Below are 14,860 nucleotides of genomic sequence, written 5' to 3' on the forward strand. Positions count from 1 at the left end.
CCCTCCCCCGGGCCAAACGCTAGGCGGGAACCAACACGGTGAGGCGCGTAGCAGGCTCTGTGGCGCTTTTGGCCAGGTGCTTCCGGCTCCCACCGGACGGAGGCCCGCTCGGTCGTGGACTCGCTCTCCCACGGAAGTGTGCTTTAGCGCACCGGAAGCCACCTCAGGGGGCGAGCCATGGCGGGTTTGCCTGTTAGAGACCCTGCGGTGGATCGTTCTCTGCGTTCTGTATTCGGTGAGAGGATTTCGGCGGCGCCTCAGACCGGGGAGGGACGTCCCCTGCGGTCCCCATGTGGACCGGTTGTCGGGGCGGGTGCAGGTTCGCTGCTGTCCTTTGGCAATGCAGCCTGGCGTACTCGTGGGCAGACGAGACTCCCCCGCCCCCGCCCCCGCCATGTCCCCCGCTCCAGCTCCTAGGTACCAGAGGTTTTCCGCAGTGTGATTCAGGGAGCTAGACTCTAGCGTCTGTCTTCTCTGCGTTTTCCCCTTCATGATTCTCAGTTATTTTTTAGGAGAAAAGGTGCGTGGAAACAGAGCGTCCCTGTTCCGTGCTGCTTCTCCTAGCCCAAAATACAAATTTAATTCTGAAGCCATCGACCCCCATATCCACTTCCCGCCCTCTCATAAACGTGTAATATGGCTTGCTTTTTCCTTGTAACGTTTCATCCAACCATAGTGGTAGCGGCCACCTGGCATCTTGAGGTGGGTTGCGAATGAGTGAATGAATGAATGAATGAATGAATGAATGAATGAATGAATGAATGAAGCAAGCAAGCTCAGGGAGATTTCAGAGAAGCGAGACTAAGCAATTCTTAGGGTTTAAATGCGTTATTTCTGAAATACGTGTATTGCTTGTAAAGCACGTTTGGGGGCAGTAGAATTGCTTTGAATTCAAGGCCAGCCGAGACTACCTAATAAGACCAGCCAGAGCTACGTAACAAGACGTTTTCTCAAAAAACAAAAATAACAAGAAATAAGCACTATTTCAGAGACACGACAAAACAGTCTCCTCATTGTGAGAGTCTTAAAAAGCACAGAATAATTTTTAAGCATCCTCTGCTATGTTCATGGCTTTTCCTCCATAACCGTATGTATACATGGGAATAAAGACATGATCCCCCGACAAGGGCTTTGAGTAAATATCAGTGCTTAAATATTTTATTTTCAGCAAAGTTACGGAAAACCTTGTCATATCAATATGAGAACTGTTTGAAAGACACCTTTTAAAATTTAGTCTCTGGCTTATTTACCTCATTATGAGATCTGAAAAGATCCAGTGGGAGTGGGGTTCTTAGAGAACACTGTTCAGTCAGTTATTGCCTATGTATTGATGCAGATAGAAAGCCTACTGTTTCCTTGCTCACTCAAGAGCTAAGATACTGTCCCAGAATGTTAATGTGTTGTCTCTTCCTTAGTGGGGAACATTCCTTATGAAGCTACTGAAGAACAACTGAAGGACATCTTCTCTGAGGTTGGGCCTGTTGTTAGTTTCAGGTGAGATCCTCTTTCAAGAGTCTTCATTGTGAGAATCTTAAAAAGCACAGAATTTTGGGATAAATGCACATGTTCTATAATTCATATTCATTCTTGCCTGAAAGATTTCTTTCATTAAAAATGTTTCCAAACCTTTAAGAAATCAGTCATAGTTAGAAAGGTAACTTACTATAAACGAAATTAGGACATGTCGGTGGTAGCAGGAAGCCTGTGTGTGTATAGCATTTGTTCCTAATACTTAGTTTTGGTCTTCAGATTGGTATACGATAGGGAGACAGGAAAACCAAAGGGTTATGGCTTCTGCGAATACCAAGACCAAGAGACAGCACTTAGTGCCATGCGGAACTTGAATGGGCGTGAATTCAGTGGGAGAGCGCTTCGAGTGGACAATGCTGCCAGTGAGAAGAACAAAGAGGAACTGAAGAGTGAGTATCAAGCCAAGCCACGAAAGCTACAAGTTAGTAAAGATGAACGAGTGCAAGCTCTGCATTTTCTATGGTGTTTTAGAAGGGGCTGAGGTAATTGGCTGAATGAGTAGCTTTTGAGGACCTGAGGTGCCTGCATGAGGGATGTCTGTTTTAAGAAACTTGACTTTAGTGATCCTTCTGTTCCTTAGGAGTTCATTTCCAGTTTAAGGGGAATGCAGGTCTACCAAGCCATCAGATACTTCTCTCTGTTGCCAGATTGGTAACTGGTGGAGAATACTAAAGGCATGTCCACAGATTCTCTCTTGAAATTATCGCCTTCGTCGATGTCAATGCTTTCCTTCCAAAGAGACTTATCAAAGAAGTAAATGATGACATCAGTGTCAGCTTTCTACTAAGAACAGAAACTATACCCTCACTTTTCTTCAGAAAGGAGATTTTCAAGTAGCTTACATCTCACTCCAGAGACTTTCAAGTTATTGGTTGGTGCTTACAGCAGCCCTAGAAAATAGATACTTGAAATGACTGGGGTTGTTACTTTACCATACTGACTTTCTTACACTTTCTTCCTAATCAGGCCTTGGCACTGGTGCACCTGTCATAGAGTCACCTTATGGAGAAAGCATCAACCCTGAGGATGCCCCTGAATCCATTAGCAAAGCTGTTGCCAGTCTTCCGCCAGAACAGATGTTTGAACTGATGAAACAAATGAAGGTTGGAGGAGGCATTAGATTATAAACAAAATTGTTTACATCAGATTTTCAAGGACTTAGCAGATATAATTCCAGGAGCTTAAATAGTTGATTCTCTAGACACCATTTCTTCCACATTTTGTACATAGGGGTATTTTTAAACATAAGTAGACCTGCCCAAACCAGCTGTTTCTGTGTTTTCTATAGATCTTAAATTGTGGTGTTTTCCCTAAATGATATTTTACAGTATTATAAATACCTCCTTCTTCCTTCTTCCTCCTTCTTCTTCCTCCGTCCTCCTTCCTCCTTGCCTACCATGACCAAAATTGTACATTCAATGTCAAAATCTGTGCTAAATCACCAGCATGGTATCATGTGGCTGTACTCCCAACCACTTAGGATGCTGAGGCAGAAGGGTCACCGGGACCTAAAAAACAGAATGGAAAACGTGAAACGCTATCTCAAACAGAAAATCAGTAATAATTCAGAGGGGATAAGATTCTTAGTATTGAACCTGAAGGTAAATTTTCTTATCTTCCCAGCTCTGTGTCCAGAATAGTCCCCAGGAAGCACGAAACATGTTGCTTCAGAACCCACAGCTGGCTTATGCTTTGCTGCAAGCACAGGTAGTGATGAGAATTGTGGATCCTGAGATTGCCCTGGTGAGTGCTTCTGGTTCTTGTATAGAGTTAGCAGGGTTATCTTTGGGATAGGAACTGCCTGATTGGCTTGTTAAACAGACAGCTCATAGACAATATCTTTTCACTTTTTAGAAAATTCTGCACCGCCAGACAAATATCCCAACGCTGATTTCAGGCAACCCTCAGCCAGTCCATGTTGCCGGACCTGGCTCAGGACCCAATGTTTCAATGAACCAGCAGAATCCTCAGGCCCCTCAGGCTCAATCTTTGGTAGGGCTTTATTCCACAACATTTTTATCTGTCTTAAAATGTTATTTTCTTTCCAGGAAACTATTGAGAGAAGAAACAGCAGGAATCGGAGATGGTAATTAAATTTTCAGGCATAAAAGCAATTTCCAGATTGCAGAGCACATGCCACCTGAGAGAATGTAGATTCAGTTCTAAGATAATAAAACAAAGAGATCCTTCCTGTAAACCCTTTTCTAATAAGCTAATTTTGTGGGTGTGTTTATCTACCACTGTGGTTATCACTTCAATATCTTCTGTGTAATCTCATTTAGTCCTCATAGCAGCAAAATGAGGCAAGCACTTTTACTGTCTCCATTCTCAGCAGTAACAAAGGAAAAGCAACATGTTCAAAAGCATGATTGTAATGCTGTGAACATAAACCATTGATATATCTGAAGGTGACATGTGCAGAAGGTACTAATAAATGATAGTACTTGCTCATGCTCAAAGATAAATCGATTGCTGTATGACGATAGCAAATATTGGAAACATAGGAGATGTTCAGTAATGAAAAGTGAAGAAGATTTGCTCTACCTATCCAATGGAAAACTAAACAGTAAACTACATGTGTCAATAGGAATGACTTAGAAACATAACAGCGTTAAGGTAGGCTGGAATATGTGGTATCAACAGAAATAACCATGCAGAGAGAAAACTATGGAGACATTTTGCATATGAATGTGGATATCATCATGAATTCTCAAACTGTTAAGTGAAATGCAAAAATAGTATAGTATATCATGATAAATGCATTTTAAAGATTTATTTTATGTGTATCTGTCATGTGCCTCACACTGTGGGCCTGCAGTGTGAGGATGCCAGAAGAGGATATCAGATTTTCTGGAATTGGAGTTATAAACCATTTTGTGTTTGCATGTGGATGCTGGGAACTGAACCCAGCCCAAATATAAACATTTTAAACATATGTAAGAATTCTGAATAGTAATTTAAGAAGTAGAACAAAATATATGGTGTAACTGAAGAAAACCACACAGATTGTGTTTATATCTCTATTTTTCAGAAGCAAAAAAGCCTATAACAGTAAAAATTTAACACAGAAAAACCTATCAAAATGAATAGTGGGCATAAATAGCTCACAAAACTGAAAATAAAGTATCTAACCTCAAATAAACAAATATAAGCTAAAATGAGCCACCATGTTTTACCTATCATGAGCAGAAGTACGTAATGTGGATTAATCCAATGAATGGTGTACAACAAGTATTAGTAAACATTTTCGTAAGAAATTCAGATAGTAAATGTATTCAGCTTTATAAGCTATATGATCTCTGTAACATGAGATAATGTGTAAAATGTGATTGTATTCTAGGAAGACTTTATTTATAAAGCCACTGATAGAAACAGGCATGGTGGTACATAACCTATGATCTCAACACTCGGAAGGTAAAGGCAGGCAGATCAGACTTCAGAGTCATCCTTGGCTACCTCGCAAAATTGAAACCATTCTAGGCTATTTGAGACACTGTCTCATAAACAAACAAAGACCTGCAAAATGGTTCAGAAAGTAAAGGTGCTTGCTATCAAGCTTGACAACCTGAGTTCAATCCTTGGGATCCACATTGTGGAATACATTGTGGAATGTATTATTGCAAATTGTCCTCAAGTGTGCCATTAGTGTACAAACATCCTCTAGATGGATGAATGGATGGCTAACAAGATGGCTCATTAGATAAAGGTACTTGTTGCCATGCCTGACAATTTGAGTTCTATTTCCAGGAGCCACATAGTGGGAAAAGGGAACTTACACAAGTTGTGCTCCGATTTATGACTTCCACATGCATGGTGCTATGTATGTGCAAACATAAGAAACTCGGGGAAAAGTATAGATAGGGTCTCACTATACAGCTCTGACTATCCTGGAACTGACTGTATAGACCAGGCAGTCCTTTTAACTCCACCTGTCTGCCTCCTGAGTGCTGGGGTAAAGGCATAAGACCACTCCTGTACAGTTTCCCCTTTTCTCTTTTAGTTTTGATTACAGTGAACACATTTGTTTTCTAAAAAGATTCATACAATTTTTATTGCAGTGTTTTACTGTGGTTGTTATATTTTTAAGTATTGTTATAAACCTCTGAATTGAAAATAATGATGCATGTAGACAACTAAGGCTTCAAACATCCACTAGCAGTCTTGAAATGTGTGTGTGCAGAAAACAAGGTGCTAATACATTTATTCTCCCCCTCTCCCATCACCATTCACAGTGATGAGGCATGAACATTTGAGCCAATCACGATTCCTTTAGATTCATGCTGTTTGTACCTTCTCTGTCACACTGTACACAGACCGCAGACATGCAGAAAAAGTATTCTCTAGGGAATGCTCCATGAAAAGATTGCATTCCCTTTTTCTCAGGCAATTTAATTTATCATTAAAAAGTTTTCCACAGCCTCCAACAAATTTACATCAAGGATAGAAGTTATTAAACTTAAACAAATGAAAATATTTTTCATGTTAAAACCAGAAGTACCAACAAGTCTTTGAAGTCTCAGTCCTTTACGTTGTCCCCTGGGTATAAGGCATTTTTTTTTTTTCAGGTTTTCTTTTTCTTTTCACCATTTATTTTATTCAGTTTACATCCCAGTTGCAGCCCTCCCCCTCTATTTTGGTTTTCCCCCTCACATAGCTCCTTTCCGCCCTCCTCTGAAAAGGGGGAGGCCCCCATGGGTACCAACCCATCCTGGTACATTAAGTCACTATAAGGCATTTTTAACTTATTATGCACCGGTTAGTGATATCAAGAATTGGTTATTTGCTGCCTTGCCATATGGACAAGACTTGCTTATCCGTCTGCATTCTGCATATGCTCTAGCATAGAACCAGACTCAAGATACTACAGTTTGCTTCTGTGGAATTGCGAATATGTGATGAAACTAATGTTATAGAAGACATGCCATACAAAAAGGTTGTTTGGCAGATGATCGCAGCTACCAGTAGTAAGAGAATCTTAAGGCCATAGACACACATGCTCATACTTGTTTATCTCTTGCTCAGGGTGGAATGCATGTCAATGGCGCACCTTCTATGATGCAAGCTTCTATGCCGGGTGGAGTTCCAGCACCAGTGCAGATGGCAGCTGCTGTAGCAGGACCTGGCCCTGGTTCCTTAGCCCCTGCAGGTAACTTGCAGTTAGTCTTTACCATTTTGTTAACTTGGCTGAGGTTTTGTAGTAGTAACTGCTGACATGCAGCCAATTATTTAACAATAAGATCTTGGTATAAAATAAATGTATAGCTATAACATATATTCTAGGCTGAGGAATCTAGATGATTTCTTCTTTTGTATTGTTTTTAAGACAAGGTCTTGCTCTGTAACTGGGACTGGCCTTAAAAATGCAATCCCCTTATTTGATGTACCCAAGTGCTGGGATTAGAGGCATATGCCACCAGTCTTAGCTGAGTGAGCTCTTAAGTGAGACAAGGGTGCTGTGACGAACTGCCATAGACATTCCTAAATAGCTGTTCTCTGTTTCTGTACATATATCGTCATGAAATACTAACAGACAAGTTATTGGTCAGTACCTTCTCTGGACATATGGAGTGACTTTGTCTTTGTGAATACAAACCAGCTGTATATGCACCTATTCAAGGACTAATGGAGTCAAAAAGTGCCACCATTTAGAAAAAGCCTTACATCTTTTGGCCACAGAATACATTATCTTACTCCAAATGACCATGGAACCATTAAAAAGACCACATACTTAACCATAAATTAACAAAATTTGAGGCAGTGGAGATTTTTACAGAGCATATTGTCTGATTTTAAACCAATAAAATTAAGAATAAATAAAAGGTGAGTAGGAAGGAATCTTGCCTTGGAAAATTAATGAACATATTATAGCTATTTAAAGAGGAAATAAAAATTATAAATAGTGTAAAAACAAAAAAAATTTATATTTCATATAAACAAGTATGAGAAATAGTAAAGGAAAAGTGAATATTCTTAAATACCCATGTAACTAAAAAAAGAATTCCTTACTAGTTCTAGTTAATTAGAAAAATAATAAACCACAAGACACCTAAAAGGGGAAATTAATGCAGATGGGGGTATATCTCAATGTTAAAGCAATTGTTTACAGTGGGCAAAAAGCCCCCATGTTCAGTCCCTAGCACCAGACACACAAATATTGTTAATCAAAACAACGTCCCCCCAAAAACAGAACCAAAAGACAAAAAATGAGCATACCATAAAATTAAACTTAACTTTCAAGGAATGTTTTGGTGTTTATAGTATTTATATTTGTAAATTCATTAAAACTTCATGGGAATTTTTGAGCTGTCCTACAGAGCTCTTTGAAAATTGGTAAGAAGAGGGAAAACAACCTATAGAAAAGTGCAGGAAGAAACTATTTTATGAGCTTTGTAGAAAAGCAAAGCCAGATGGCCAACACAACAACCTCATTTATAGTAACAATAAGGTGCCAGTACACCTCTCAGTGCCAAGTTTCAAAGAAGAGAACAGTATTTGTAAAGAAATTTGTACTTATACATCACTGGTAGAAATAGGTTTTCAGCCTCTCAAGAAAGTAGAATAACATGAAAAGATTTGTACATTCTGACCACTAGTTCCACCACTGGGGATTTCGTCTGTACAAATAAAAGGGGTTATGTGATGATTTCTTTATGTGGGAAATTATGCTTATAATGCCTTCTGCTGCCCTTTCCTCAGATCCTAAACCTTTGAACACAAAGGTTGTGTTGGTGATTGGTCTGTATATAGTGGAATGGAACATTATAGCTGGAAGAAGCTTTGAAATCATTTAGCAGTTGTTTTCAGACTTTAATCTGTTAGAATCACTTGAAGGGCCTATAAATTTCAGATTGATAGTCCCTGCTGCCAAACAAGTTTGAGGTTCAGAACCTGTGAATTTTCAGGTTTTGTATTTTGTTGTTACTGCTACTGATACGGCTTGTCTAGCTGGGAACCCTTTCTGAGGACTACAATTTGGAACAGCTTGTTCATTTTACAGATTAGGAAGCCAGAAAGATAGACTTGTATTGAGTCACTTGCTCAGAATCATGGGTATATAATAGCAAGAGCTGGGGTAGTATCCAGTTCTTTGAGCATTTAATCTTAGTGCTTAGCATGTTCAATGAAATAGGGACAGTGTTATATGTACTTTTTATTTTAAGGAAGTATTAATGAACTACAAACAAACTTGCTTACCTTTGGTCCCCATGCAGCAGCACATGTAGTTCCTTTGAGGAAAAGAGAATTATTGCTATGTGGGAGGAACCAGACAAGGATTTGTGGTGTGTGATTATTCTTTAGATAGTACTCATCATACCTCATCTGGTTAGTGTAGATCATAAGTTCTCAACTCTGTTAAATCCAGCATCCCCTTTTCATAACAGGTATTTTGCAGTGGCTTTACTTTCCTGAAATGTAGTCCACAGATGATAAAACTTTTGTAACATGACTTCAAAAAATTAGTATAATGCCCTAATCGTAATGCACATGAAAAGTAAAAGAAAATTAACTTATCATATAAATTAATATGTAAATGTCCAGGTATGATTAGAAAACAAAATATAAAAGGTGTTTACATCTGTCCTATGAGTGTAAAAACTAAAAATGTAGATAGTTACAGTGATGTTTGCTTTGGTAATTCAAACACCATAAGGATTATTGGTGTGGTTTTCCTAAATAGTGAAAAAACCATATTAAAATTCTTAAAACAGGGGCGGGGAAAAAAAATTCTTAAAACAAATTGCAGTCTCCATAAATTACTCAGTAATAGCATTTCTGGAAAAGTCAGTGAATATATACTAAAATAGTGCATATAACTTCTGTGTTTGCAAATAAGACAGACTCAGACTCTAGGTTGAAATGACAACAGACTTTCCTGGGTATGAATGTTGAGTGGGACATTTGAAAGTTTTATTGGATATAAGATCAACCTTGATTTTGTGGAATTGCATCATACTTTGAGGACACCTAGTATCCTTGACCCCATCTTATTTAGTATCACCTATATCCCCAAAGGTTTTGTCATTACTAAATAATATACCCATATATTTATAAAATATCCTATGAGTGGTACTGCCTCCCATGAGAAGAGGCTTGTTAAGTAAGAGGTGTTGTTTTCTTGTATTAAAGGGATTTCTGCTACAATTTTGGTAATTGTGATAAAATATTCCTTGTGGACTCCCTTGTCACTGAAGTGTGACATATACTGACAAACAAACTTCATCTTCTGCTCATTGCATTGTTGAATGGTAGTCTTCACCTTCTATCAGAGCTGTCTCCTTGTGGGGAAAAGGGAAAAGGGATGACATTCGTAAACTCAGCCACTGTTGTTGGGGTTTGTTTCTACAGGCCCAATTTATGTTTTTCCCTGCACTTTTTTTTCTAGGAGTCATGCAAGCCCAAGTTGGAATGCAAGGAGCTGGACCAGTGCCCATGGAACGAGGACAAGGTAAATATTAATATAGACTAGACATGGAAATGTTTCATATCTGCACTGTCTAATGTGTCAGCCACTAATCACCAGTGGCAACTTAAAGATTAAATTCATTAAAATTAAGTTCAAATTAATCATGAAAGCCTAATACTCTGATTTCCTGGGCACAGTGACTACATTCCAGGTGCTCAGTAGCCACATGTGCTAATGAAGACCACACTGGACATTGCAGATGTAGAATGTTTCTATATTCACTAAACTTCTATTGCTCCAGACTTCCCATAGGATATCCAGCACCTAGCTCTACAAGAGTTGGTGATATGGCAAATGCATACTTTGTTTCCTGGTAGTGTAACAGCTCCACGGGCATGATCTCACTCAATCTGAATAGCTATTTACTTTGTCAGAAACTTAAATAATGAGCATTTAGTGTATGATCGGATGTAAATCCCGTAGTAAGCTGGGAGGAAAGCAGAGGTCTATAAATCATAGTTTAAAGAGTCTCCTGTACTGTGGTTAAAACAAAACCAAAAACACGGTATATAACAGCAGCAGCCCTTACGGAATCTTTGTGTACTTTCCTTATGTTATTGAAGTTTGAAGGAGAAGAGAGTATATTAGTTCCGTTAGAAAATGAAAGACGATGGAAGAAAAGGGAACTGAGTATATACTGTATATACTCAGCCACCTCTGTGTTCATAGACAACCCTTTGAGTTAGGTGGCAGTGCCTTAGTTTTACAGGTAAAGAGATGGAAGCACAGGAGTTTTAAGTTTCTCAGTAAGATGAGGTAAGTACATACTCATTTCTGACTACTGTGGTGGTCTGGATCTGGTGCTCTTCGTTTTTGACTTAAAGAGCGAAGTCTCCAAATCCAAAATCTGCCTTCTTTCAGAATTAATTTTCAAAATATTCTTGTTATTCATTTGGTATGTGTTGAGAACGGATTGCTTTGGACAGACCAAAGGGCCTTAATATTTTTCTTCTCAGCTGAGTCCCTATATGAGAAACTCATTTCAAAAACACATAATAAGATACAGGCCCATGATTGGTATACAGGGATTGGTGATTGAAATGACAAGTCTAAACATATCAGATGAATGACAACAAGACAAACTTGTAACCTACATCTTCTCTTCCCTTAAAAGTATCTCATGCTTCTGTGCTGCTGTGTACCCCATCTCATTACTGTTAGTACATGGCGTATCTACCTCAGTATCTTGCAGTAGTGAGAAGGGCTTGGCCTTCCATTGATCTCTTCCTCTTCCCAGGCCATCTGTCTTATCAGTGAACCATTCAGCTGTTTAACAAGAAATCTTCCTACTTTAGTTTAGTTCCATCTTTCTGGTAAGAATTAACAGGGGAATTGGCTCACATTTTGAAAGTGTTTCAAGGACCTTCTGAGGCAAAAACAAAGTGAGATGAATTTTAAAAAATAATTTCCTTCAGTGCACAGCAGAGGAAACAAGAATGGTTTCATTTGCGACCAGACTTGTTTTCCTTTGCCTGGAATCATGTTAGGTTTGCATGTTTGTAATGGTGACAGATGTTTGAGACAGAACTTCTTTACCGTCTTTTTAATATTGGTTATACCTTGTCAACTCATTAATCTTTGTCATGTTTCTTATAACTGTAGACTGGCTGTAGTAGACTGTTTCTTTCAGAGTGATACTCTCTTTCCTCATCTAAAGTTCAGCTGCATTTTCCCATTTGATACTATTGATAGAAAATTTTAGACTTTAAAATATGATAGTTGTCTGTGAAAAACGGGTCATTCAATATTTATTCTTTTGCGTCTCTTGTTTCCCTTTTTCTTTTTTCCCTTAAGTTATTAGGAAAATGGGCTGTAGGTTCTGGCCTGTTTTGAGGGGCTGCGAATTCTCACTGCAGAACACTGGCTGCAACCATCTTCTAAAAGAGGTCCTGATTCCCCTTCACAACCTTTAAAAAAATAAAAATACATACATAAAATAAAATTTTTAAAGGTTTTACAAAAGAAAGATATCTGTGGTCAAAGTGGAGCTGTTTTGGATAAGAGAAAGGCCTATTTTAGTTTTGGGAGTTTTGTAGTCTAGGACAAACTAATGAACTCTTGGCTTCTTACTGACATGTAAATATCCAGTCTCCGTTCCGTGTGTGTGTGTTTATGTGTTTCCAAGCTATTTTAAGTGTCTCTCCTTTGAACTTACTGCTCACCTAGAACCTTACAGCACTGCGCCCGTGGGACCAGCTTGGGCCTTTCTGCATCAATCAAAGGTACCCATTGTATCTCAGGGTTCCTTTTGCTTGGCAGTGTTCAGGGTGGGACATTGAGGAAAAGAGCTGCTACAGTGATCCCTCACGTTCAGAACCCCCAAAGGGTAATGTTTTGGGGTTTTTTTTTATTTTTTGCTTTTTTTGTTCTTATTTTTGTGTTTTTTTCCCTCTTGAGGCCACAAGCCTAAGATTGACCTCTTCACACAGGGCAGAGAACATGGATGATATGGGCATCTGTCCGAGGCTCTACTCCCTCCCTACTGGTGTCAGGAGGCTTGGATGGAATTGCAGTCTGTAAGGAGACAGCAGGTTCTTGCAGAGCCATGACAGTGTTCATATGCCAAGACCCTAACCTTTCTTTTATGACTCTGGTCCTTAAACTAAGATTGGTTAGAAAGACAATCAGGATCATAAGTTTCTTCAGGTCACTTTGCTAGTTCTTGACAGGTGCTCCCCAGTTTACTGTTTATATATAATTCCATCCATACCTCTGACATGGCACAGATTCTGCCTACACCCTGCTTCTGTTCTTGAGCTGCAAGAGGATTCTGCTGTGGTGAGGTTTCACCCACTTTAAGGTGTTTGAATTACATTGTCAGTGGTACAGAGTCATTTTTGTTTTTTATGTGTCTTTCACAGCAGTAACTCCCCATTTGTTTCCCTGTCAGTGCCAATGCAAGACCCCAGAGCAGCTATGCAGCGGGGAGCCTTGCCTGCCAACGTCCCAACTCCTCGTGGTCTTTTAGGTGATGCTCCCAATGATCCACGGGGAGGCACTTTAATGACCGTAACTGGAGAAGTAGAACCTAGGTAAGTACTGATATAGAAGGAAACAGCTTGAAAAGTTGGGACTTTTCCTTACTTTGGAAGCAAAGTCTTTTTGGAACAATTGGACTTGTTTGCCTTCTTTAAAAGATAAAGAAGTATTTGTAGTTGAAGACTAAACACTTTTGCTAAAGCATTAATTATATAGTTAAGGTAACTTTGAGCCAACCATGACTACTATATATTCAGGAATTGAAAATTCTAGTAATATATAGGTAAACAAGGAAAGTTTAGGAAGTGGTATTATCAATAACAATAGTTGTTGATGTTAGTGAGGATCATACCTCTGGTTCTTCTCTATGTACCTAACACAGATCATCTCATTAAATCTGCCTTAGGCTGGGGCTGTAACACCAGTGGTAGAACACTTATAAATGGGTATTATTAATCCTGTTTTTTTACATTAAGAAACTAAGGCATATAGAGGTTAGGTCAGTTTGATCAGTGACCTAGATCAAACAGCTAATAAATGCTAAGACCTGGATTTCAATATTCAGTCTGAATCTAGAACCTGCATTGCTGAGCACTATACTGTATACTTGTACATATAATAACCATTAATTCTTCCCTAATATTGAATGCCCTGCTCAAATAAATTCTAGAATGCACAAATTTATACTCTATAGCTTTCCTTTTATCTTAGTTTCTTATTATCATTCATTTACTGATGTTTGTATCAGTTCTCTCTCTGTTGTATGTTTGCTTTCTGATCTGGCTAAAATTTCAATGTTGGTACATTCTGCTTTAAAATATGTCACTTTTCTCCATCTCTAGAGCTTACCTGGGACCGCCCCCACCACCTCATCAGGGCCCACCGATGCACCACGTTCCTGGCCATGAAGGTCGTGGACCACCGCCGCATGACATGAGAGGAGGACCCTTAGCTGAGCCCAGACCGTTAATGGCAGAGCCAAGAGGACCTATGCTAGATCAGAGGGGCCCACCGTTGGATGCCAGAGGTAAGGGGAAAATGCATCACAATACCAAATGGTAGCTGTGGGTTGAGGAAGTACTGGGGTCTCTTCAGCTCTTATGTGGGACAGAAGTCTTAACAAGAATCTTTCTGATTTACCTAAACTAGAAAGAAGACAGTGTTATAGATGAAAGAAGATGTGACTAGATGTTAGTAGCCAGACACAGGTTTTCTTACACCTTTCTAGGTGGAAGAGATCCCCGAGGGATGGAGGCCAGAGCCATGGAAGCCAGAGGACTAGAAGCCCGTGCCATGGAAGCCCGTGCCATGGAAGCCCGTTCGTGCCATGGAGGCCCGGGAACCATGGAGGCTCGATGCCATGGAGGCCAGAGGCATGGATACCAGAGGCCCAGTACCTGGACCTAGAGGACCTATACCTAGTGGAATCCAAGGCCCCAATCCAATGAACATGGGGGCAGTTGTTCCCCAGGGATCCAGACAGGTAATGCTTGTAGCATATACATAAAATCTTAATGTATTCAAGAATCGGTTACTAAGCCTGATTTAGTATGTATGTATGTATGTATGTATGTATGTATGTATGTATGTATGTATTATTTGGCACACCCTGTCCCCGCCCACCCTGGTCCCCTGCAAAAATATACTTGTGCAAATCTCAGGCCATTTGAAAACCTCTCCAGATGATTTCAGTGAGTAACCCTGAGTTACAGCATTTCAGGAGCTACATATTGAATGTTTACATTACAGTTCATAGCAATAGCAAAATTACAGTTATGAAGTAGCAATGAAAGTTTACGGTTGGGTCCCCACAACATGAGGAAATATATTGAGGGGTTGCAGCATTAGGAAGGTTGAGAACCACTAATTTTAGGTCATCTCAGGGTG

At 39.6% G+C, this 14,860-nt stretch overlaps 1 protein-coding gene across 1 annotated transcript in view; it reads left to right on the top strand.

The window, feature by feature from the left end:
- The window catches only part of Cstf2 (cleavage stimulation factor subunit 2), a 25,135-nt gene continuing 10,275 nt past the window's right edge, over window positions 1–14,860 (top strand). The window contains 12 exon segments of the mRNA XM_032889658.1: window positions 1–235; window positions 1,416–1,494; window positions 1,750–1,919; window positions 2,497–2,633; window positions 3,154–3,273; window positions 3,385–3,522; window positions 6,553–6,676; window positions 9,914–9,976; window positions 12,885–13,026; window positions 13,816–14,000; window positions 14,202–14,292; window positions 14,294–14,456. Coding sequence (XP_032745549.1) covers window positions 178–235; window positions 1,416–1,494; window positions 1,750–1,919; window positions 2,497–2,633; window positions 3,154–3,273; window positions 3,385–3,522; window positions 6,553–6,676; window positions 9,914–9,976; window positions 12,885–13,026; window positions 13,816–14,000; window positions 14,202–14,292; window positions 14,294–14,456 — 1,470 coding nt within the window. The 5' untranslated portion in view covers window positions 1–177.

Source organism: Rattus rattus, chromosome X (genome assembly GCF_011064425.1).
Source record: "Rattus rattus isolate New Zealand chromosome X, Rrattus_CSIRO_v1, whole genome shotgun sequence".
NCBI classification, from domain to species: Eukaryota; Metazoa; Chordata; class Mammalia; order Rodentia; family Muridae; genus Rattus; species Rattus rattus.